General features: G+C 28.8%; 1 protein-coding gene across 2 annotated transcripts; it reads left to right on the top strand.

Annotated features, from left to right (window-relative positions):
- Positions 1 to 1389: 1389 nt before the first annotated feature.
- On the top strand, positions 1390 to 4056 carry LOC105139543 (uncharacterized). 2 transcript variants are annotated; one of them, XM_011046016.1, is made up of 4 exons: positions 1390 to 1860; positions 3254 to 3592; positions 3736 to 3810; positions 3842 to 4056. In XM_011046016.1, the coding sequence occupies exons 1-3, from the start codon at positions 1729 to 1731 to the stop codon at positions 3802 to 3804; spliced, it is 540 nt and encodes a 179-aa protein (XP_011044318.1). In that variant the 5' UTR covers positions 1390 to 1728; the 3' UTR covers positions 3805 to 3810; positions 3842 to 4056. The 2 variants fall into 2 exon arrangements, with proteins under 2 accessions (XP_011044318.1, XP_011044317.1); XM_011046015.1 differs by having other exon boundaries at positions 3736 to 4056.
- Positions 4057 to 9691: the final 5635 nt, after the last annotated feature.

Raw genomic sequence — 9691 nt, forward strand, 5'->3', positions numbered from 1 at the left:
GGCTTCTACCCATTTAGTGAAGTAGTTGATAGCCACTAAGATGAATCTATGGTCATTGCTAGCCTTTGGATTGATTGCCTTTCATCTTGGGTTTGTAAGGAGAAGAATTAAAGTTTTTAATCTTCCACATGGTGTAGAGTTCAACAATTATTTTTCTATTAAAATTCTGAGCATTTTCAATTATCAGCTCTACTGGCTAACTATAATGACAAATCAAATCCTTCTTATTGAACTTCTTGAACACCTTCTATGTCACGTGTATGTAGGAATTGGCTTCTACCCCTTTAGTGAAATAGTTGATAGCCACTAAGATGAATTTATGGTCATTGCTAGCCTTTGGATTGATCGGTCCTATAACATCCAATCCCTACATATACAAAATCCAAGGTGAGGTCATATTAAACAAAGGAGTTGAAGATGCATTTATTTTTTCATTGATTTGTGTTATTATGGATAGAATAACCAATGAATCAACAAACTGATTCTTATCTCTACTCATATTAGTGTATTTAATCTCATCGAACTCACTAGCTAATTTCAAGAGATAATCTTGATATGGTTTTATCTTCTCATTCTTAGTGTGCCATTCCTCTATTACCTAACAACTAATTAACATATTTAAATCTTCATAAACATAAAGTTTTATAACATCCAAATTCTAATGCAGCTGCTAAACCAATGATGCAAACTTCATATTTATTTATGTTGTTGGTGCATTCATATTGTAACTTCACTGAGACAGGACATTGCTTTTTTTTTTTTGGAGAAATTATTAATACTCTGGCCCCATTCCTTGATACGTTCTCGACTATCAAAATATTGTCCACAAATCACTTATTTTATGATCATCCTCAACTATTAATACATTATTATCATAAAGATTAAAATTTAACGGCTCATAGTCCTGTATAACGTTATATGCTAAAAGATCAACAATTGCACTACCTTTGATGACTTTCATTGTAGCAGTGGAAAATTATAATTTTTTTTAAATATGTTTTCTAATATTTTTTCCCCTTTATACTCTATATTTTTATTATTTTACACTTGACCTATTTATCACCATTTTTTCTTTTAACATCATTTTTTTGTATTTGCTTTTTTTTTTTTAATTTTTTTAAAAAATATTATTTTTTTATATTTTATATTTCAAATATTTATCACTCTATACTTTACCTATTTATAATTTTTTTTTCCTTATCCTTATTCTTTAGTAATTTGTTTTTTTTTTTTTTTTGAGAAGCTACAATTAGTAGTCGGTGAAGGCTAAAGTATGTGGTCGGAGGGGCTACGTGTCATCAGCTAAATGCACGCCATGTTGATCAAAGACAATAGCCGTACTAATTAGATTCTAATCTCCATAATTGTTCTTATTTTCCATCTCTGTCTTTCACTGGGCCAGCTCTCTGTTCCTTTGACATTTAACAACTGATGAAGTTCTCCCGATATCTATCATTTAAAAATTAAGCTTTTCATTCAATATTCACTTGCAATGTGAACGAAGGAGTCTCCTCCTTCTCACTCTCTATATATTTGGTGCATGCACCTGTGTATCGCTCCTTACCCTTTGAATCCCATGGTAGTCTATTACATCCCATCTATTTCCTTCCATTTTCCTATCTTTGTTTCCAAGAATTGGCTGGTCAGTGTTTTGTTAGTGTAAAACAAATTAAGGAAAGGGTTTCTTCTTCTTCTTCTTCTTCTTCTTGTTTTGTTTTGAGAGTTAAGATGATGAAGAAAAATAGTGAGACATCCAGACTTGACAGAAAAACAGTGGAGAGAAATCGGAGGATTCACATGAAAGATTTATGCTGGAAGCTTGCTTCTCTACTCCCTCCTCATCTTTCCGAACCCTCCAAGGTATTTTTGGTTTATGAAGAAGTTAGGTATGATCTAAATACATGAAATCATATTATTTTCTTCCTTCTTCTCCAAATTAAAAAAGAAAATTAAAGTGTTAAAGATTTATGCTTCAAGCTTGCTTCTCTAATTCCTTATCATCTTCTCAAACCCTCCAAGGCATTTTTGGTTTGTGAAGAAGTTAGGTATGATAGAAATACATGAAATCATATTATTTTCTTCCTTCTTCTCCAAATAAAATAAAAAAAAAACAATTTAAAAGTGTTAAAAAATGCATATGGAATATTAATTAACATCTTTACAAATGCATTTGCAGGTAAGGGTAGTAATAAATAATAATAGAAGAAATTCTTTGCAAAAACCCTAACACCAACGATAATTAATTAATTAATTAGTTAATTATATAGCCTAATTAATTTTTGAAAATATATATTTCATTCAACAATGGGAAAAAACAATGCAGATAAGAAGCTGAGGGCCTCACGTTCTATAGCTTACATTTTGGGATGAAAATTCAAAGTATATCACTGCTTATCTTGCCAATAAATAGTTGGTACAATAATTGCTGTCTTTTCCGTGCTAGCATAAATTTGAAAGGCTTTCTGTGGTTGTGTTCCCTTGTGTACTGTTATCAATTTGTCCTTGCGAAATATAGCAGTAAATACTGCTCTACAAAAAGTAAAGAAAAGAAGTCTCTGCTGTCAATAATTTATTTGCATACGTTTTAATAGCATAATCAGTGAAACACTCAATCGAGGATCGGACATTGAATTGAAGCTTAGAAAAGGAAGCACAAGCCAATGTTCCTTCTAGCTAGTAGCTAGCTGTTAGCAAGTGATCTGGACTGATCGATACCCATTCCTTTTTCCCGTAATCAAATAATCCCAACAAAGAAGGCATCTTCTCTCTTCCTCAAAAGCAAACCATGCAATGCCTCATTCTGCATTAATTATCTACGACGTCAATAGATAATTTAGGCATGAAGATGTTTTTCAAAATTCTTGGTGAACCTCAAATTAGAATATTGGATTACTTTAGACATCTGTGTAAGTTTCTAAACTGAAAGAAGACTTTTTTTCGTGGTTATTCTTTTTTATGCATGTCAACATTTTAATCGATCGATGCAGTACCCATATACCAGTGTAGAGTTTTTCCAAGATGTTTAATCTAGATTCAGCTACAATATATATATAATTTTACATGGCGTAGAAATCAGCTGTAAATTCCAACATTTTTTTTGGGGGTATTTTGTTAAGTGATTATAGTCTGTATATTTGTGTTGAATCAATTCTTGAACGTACTAGTTCTGTTCATTACCAAGTTGCATGTATACTGTGAACAATAATTTTGACAACCTAACTTTTTGTTTTTTGTTTTTTGTGACATATATCAGGACATGCAATCACAACAAGATCAACTTGAGCTTGCTGCCTGCTACATAAAGCAACTGAGAGAAAGAGTGGAGGGACTGAAGAGGGTAAAAGAAGAACAAGCAATCACAACAACTCGAACAAGCAGCAGTGCCATGACTAGTATCATGATTGGCCTGAGATTGCCAATGGTTGAACTAAGAGATTTTGGGTCAACCATAGAAGTGGTGTTGATTAGTGGGTTGAACAAGAACTTCATGTTTTATGAAGTTATTAATGTTCTTAGTGAAGAAGGAGCTGAAGTTGTCAGTGCTAGCTATTCAACTGTTGGAGACAAGGTTTTCCACACAATTCATGCCCAGGTGATAAATGATCGATGCAACTTATCTCGCTCGCCATATTTAATTTTAACCCAAATTTACTGCTATTGAATATTGCATGTATAAGTATCTCATGCTTCATCTATATACAAACTGAATTTTTATTTGCTTGGTAAATTTATCAGGTTAGAATTTCCAGAGTTGGTGTGCAGACTTCAAGAGTATGTGAGAGATTGCAGGAACTGATTTGCTAAGTGTTTGTATGTGGGATGGCATATAAGCATCTGAAACATAAAGGTGTCCATCAAATGGAGATGCTTAAAAATATAATTGATGTCAAATGCCTCAAAATGCAATGCAATATGTTAGATATTTATAATTAGGAATGTAATAAAATAAAGACAATTATAAACCGAAGGGTGTAATGGAGGCTAATCCATTTCATTCATTAGTTTCCTTGTAAATCTAATATCTTAACGCAATGCGATTATATATCATATTTGATATTTATGGCTATTACCTCGATGGAACTTATGATGCCACCACTCGATTTTCAAATCCTTAACTAACAACGCAAACGAGACACTAGGAGGCGCTCTGACATGCTAAGCCTCAGAATATACTTCTTCAAAGTCATAATGTTTTTTAAAACAGCGCAGCATGAAATAAAAATACTCAAACTCTAAATATATAATCATTACATAACTAAAAAAGGAACCCAATAAATAAATCTCAACATAAAATAAATCCATAAATACTATAAAACATTTGTATATGTGGAGTTAAGCTAGATTAAATAAAACTAAATAAAAAGAAAAAAAAACTAATAACCTTGAGAACAAGCCAGGCATACCCATCTCAAAGTAGCATGAAGAATACAACCAAAAATCATGCAACTGACATTGAACTAAAAACCTGGAAAAAAAGGTAATGAATGAAGGGTTAAATTCAAATACTCAGTGAGAGATAAAAACTATTATGTATGCTAACATTGAGATATGTTATTATGGCTATATAAAGCAGGGTATACATAATTCAAATAGATTCCAAGGGTCACAAACAGATGATAAATAAAAAAGATATAAATATTAGAATAACATATTGCATCACTAACATCTTACTTATCAGCTAAGAAACATATATAATTACAGGGGGTCAATTCATACAATATTAACATCCTACTCCCTAGCTAGGAATCAGAATATCATATACATATAGGTTAATTATTTTTTATTAACATAGAATAACTAACTACTCTTTGTTAATTTGAAGTTTCTGACAGCAGTTTAAATGGGGTAATAAAAATCATGAACTTAAATAAACAAATAACATGGATATAGGATTCATGGTTTATCATCAAAATCCACAATGTAAGCATCATCATATTTGAACAGCTATAAAGGATATATGGATCATGTTCAAATCACTATAAAGGATATATGGACCATGTTCAAATCAAACAAGCATATGATGAATATTTTACGAAGAAAATATAACAACAATAACTAATCATGTTTATATAATCAACAATAACAATAATGCTCATCATTTTATACCAACACATACAAACATACAGAATGTATAATATAAATTATCTCTCACTTAAAAAAACAAAAGACTTGAAATTGAAGCAAATGAATCATTAGGGTTCGATTGGAGCAGTATCAGCAAAACCTAAATGAATAAATATGAGATAATAAAAAAAATAGATTGAACACTAAATCTAAACATTAAAATAAAAACAAAAAATATTAATAAATTGAACACTAAATCTAAACATTAAACATTAAACATTAAAATAAAAACAAAAAATATTATAGCCCCATAAACTAGTTGACTGGACCAAACCAATCGGTCAACTGTTACAATATAGACCAATCGGTTGACCACCTCCTCAACAGGTCAACTACCATAAACCAACCTAACTGGTTGACCGCCACTTCCTCCAGTCGATTGTTATAAACCTACTCCATTGTTGTTTCTCCAACCCGTCGACCACATTTTATATCCAACAATTGATCGATCATTTGATGGGGAATCCTAGAAAATCCTAACATGTAATCTATTCCAATTCTTCTTAATCTCAACAACATCAAAATAGTTGTATCCCAACCCCAAATAGTCCAGATACATATAATAAAACATTCTAACAAGTTTTCCATAATCAATTCTATCAAAAACATCAAAATCATTCTAACCCTAAATTCATTCATCAAGCCTTAGCATGTCAAAATTAATGTTTATAATTCTAAAGTTGAAGAGTTAAGGATGATCTTACCTTGTTACCAGTCCCACAAATAGCTCTAAACCAAAACACCTTCACACCTTAACTTAAGGAATTGTTAAGAGAAAACTCCAAAAGTCACACTACTTGTTTAAAAGTTGTTTCTCTTTTATTATCCAAGATAAATTTTAATATTCTTTTATTATTTCAGAAAAATAATTCCCTTAAATACTTGGGTTGTTGATTGTTTTAGGCTCATTAATGGTTTTAAGGCTTTTTGTGCTCTTGGGTCATAACCTAGGTCTTATATATAAAATTTTATATAAAATGTATAATGAAATGCATCATTTCATTTTATTGTTTAATAATAAGAGATGTATGGTTTAATGATGAAGAATGCATTCTTCATCCTTAACTATCAAGATTGAAATTTTAGATCAAATTATATTAAGAATTCTTATGAATCCCCTAGTTTTGAAATAGATAATCTTTGATTAGATAGAAAAGGTAGACTTGCTAATACTAATGTATGAATAATCATATAAGGATACTATTATAAATTCAAGGATTAACTATTTGATTGTAAAATATATTATAATCCTATGACTAGTAATTTTAGCACGTAGTTATGTGTGTTGTGTGTCACACATGTGCATGGAGTATCCATATCAGAAATCACCATATAATCTTTTGGTTCACAATCACTAGAAAACCTGTTTGGGCTGGTCTTATCTAAAATTTCAGGGTATTAACAGCCTTAACGCACCTTACTAGAAGTAAGTTGCATTGTGTAGTCTAGATATGATTTAAAGATATTGATGGGTTTCTAATTAATGATTCATTTTTTACTCAAAATGAAGATTTATGCTCATGAATAAATCTAATGTTTCAAATTTATTATGAGTTCATATGCTCAGGTAAATCTTATATGAAGAATCCATGTAGGTATCTTGACAAGGTACATTTATCCTAGAAGGCAAATGTGTTTTCATAACTCATATATTGTGGTAAAAAATACTTTGAAATTGGTGAATATCCAAAATAATTCTTAAAATTTTTTAGTCAATTTTATGTACTTAAACACCAGCCTACTAGTAGGTCTAATAATTATACCATAGTGTTGACCATTAATTTTCAAGAATTAAAATTTTTGAGTTATTAAAATATTGGTCAGATCCTTAAAAATCTACAAACTTAATGCAGATTTCAGAAAAGAAATAAATATAAATTTTCTAAAAACAATGCTAAAAACAATTCCCCACCTTTATATAATTAAAACGTTTATAAAAAGGATTGAGTTCTATGCAACAAGCAAAAATTATTTTTTTTTGTTTTTTTTTTTTGTAAGCAAAAATTATTTTTTTTGTTTTTTTTTGTATAAGGCCATGTTTTATAAAAATCCTTTTTTTTTTCCATAATCAAAACTATCAAAATAGACCTAAGAGGTATTTGCTTAAGACACCCTTAAAAAAAAAAAAAACCTTTAGCAAATATATTGCTAGCCAAACAAGATCTTAACCTTTGATCTAATTTTAACTCGATCAAGTTAACTCGACTTGGAGGTTTATAGCTCTATATTTATTTATTTGAAGGTTCCAACTCGATTAGCTAAGAATATGAAAATACAATGATGGTTAATCAAGAATAAAATGTTGTTAAGTTCGTTGAAGAAAATAGGTTATATGAGTAGCTTATCTTTATAGAGAGGGTGTTTCTTAGTTGAATGATGGTTGTTACAACCCTAAACATAATCGAAGACACCATATTTATTAGTCTAAAAGTGTCTATTCAATTAGTTAAAAGTGTCAAAGAAAAAAGCTAAATAGTGGCTGAACAACACGTCATCTAAGTTAAACCCTAGAAATTAGGGTTTTTAATTTGGGGTTTGAAAATTTTTACTTTATTCCCTATATTTCTAATTGATTTTAATTGCACCAATAATTGCCTCTTAAACTCTTAATTTATGATTTTACCCCTGTCAAACTCAATTATCAACCCTAAAGTTGACCATCTGTTTCATTTTAGTCATTACTTATGAAATTGTGCATATTGACCTTTAATAATTGATGAACAAATTTTTTTTTTTTTTAATTTGGCCCGTGATTAAATCAATTTCATCCCCTACATTCACCTGCTTTTTTCAGTTTGGTCCATGATTTTTTATTTCTTCAATCAAGTTTCTAACTACTCATTAAACTTTAATATTTATGCAATTAAACCCCTAATTTAATCAAATTAACTTTTTAAAATTACAATTCGACACTTAGATTTTAATATTTTTCAATTAAAGCCTAAATTGACTTCAAAACTTAGATTTTAATATTTTCCAATTAAAGCCTAAATTGATTTTAAAAATCAATTTTTCTTTCAATAAAGTCCTCAATAAAATTAAATAAGTTTTTGAAAATTCTCATTAATTTCTTACCTATCTAAATTTGTATTTCTTTACCCCAAATAAAAATATTTTCAATAATTGACCCCTTTGTTAATCAAAATTGGGTTGCTAGTTTTATTGATCTTATATATTTTGATCCTCTAAGTTTTTTAATTTTTTTTCCTTCATCACGAACTTCGAAAATCTTGTAAGCATTTTTCTTGTACATCATCTTGTATTTGAATTTTATTTGTATAGTTTTTTTTTTTTATTTCTTTCATAGGATCAAAAGTGGGTAACAACATTATGCATCGTTTAAACGTCTTAAAAAGTATTTCATTATATAAAATAAAAATGTGAATTAAATTTATTGATATGGTTCCATTCAATGATATAACAATATTATATACTTTGAATTTAAAAAAAATGAAAATAGTAAATTTATGAATTAGAAAACTAATTAATCATGATTTTGGTCATATTTAACTACTTGTGGCATATATAATTTAATAAACCTTGTAAAGAAACTAAGTATTGAATCAAAAATTAAAAATAAAATTAATAAAATATCTTGATTTATTTTAGAAAGTGCAATAAATTAAAAGGATCATATGGTTCTCACAGTAGTGTTTCCAATAATTAATTATTTACGGGTTTAGACTTAAAATTATTAAGTTGTCATAAAGCTATATTTTTTTTAATTGATTAGTATCTCATTTAATTTTAATTTAATGAGTTTGAATTAAGATTAATTTTTTTTAAAAAAAAAAACTACATCAAAGTAAGAAAAGAGTACTTTAGATCACTTAAAAAGAAAATTGGATATACAAGCAAACATTAGGATACCTTTTAGTATGGAGCTAGATTGGCGGTGCGTATTATGCTGATAGTTCAATCAAATGTTTTTAACGGTGCGTACTATGCTGATAGTTCAATCAAATGTTTTTAACAATAAAACAAAATGCTTAGGTGACACTAAAATTTGTAAAGAAATAAGAAAAATATAAGATTAGGATCACTGACTCAACTTGGTTCAATAAGTTTGGTTAATTTATTAATATAATTAAAAAAATGATAGTAAATAAATGAAAAAAAATCAACAATGATCAACTAAAAAAATAAATACTTGCCAATATTACTAAAATATATCCTTCCAATATTCTTAAAAGGTATTAATGATCTTATTTGATAACAAAATAAAAATTAAATGGGAATGTGATAACTGATTAGTACTTAAAAGTGTATTTTTTTATCAAGGTTTTATGTTATCATTTTGCACTTGAAGTATCAATAACTCCTTAACTAAAGCATGTTTTATAATAATATATCTAATAATATAAGATACCTTTAATTTATGATAAATGTTCATTTTAAATACAGGCCTATCACATAAAAGAAATGACTGATTGATGACTTTAAGAACTGAAATTGAAAGGACAAAGAGATGGTCAAACATAGAAAAGAGATGTCGGTGCAATCCAAACCGGAATATTTTTTGGTAATTCGGTTATATTTGAAGTTGTAGATCTCATATTTAGGTCCA

Source organism: Populus euphratica, unplaced genomic scaffold, assembly GCF_000495115.2.
Source record: "Populus euphratica unplaced genomic scaffold, PopEup_1.0 scaffold212.1, whole genome shotgun sequence".
Taxonomy (NCBI): Eukaryota; Viridiplantae; Streptophyta; class Magnoliopsida; order Malpighiales; family Salicaceae; genus Populus; species Populus euphratica.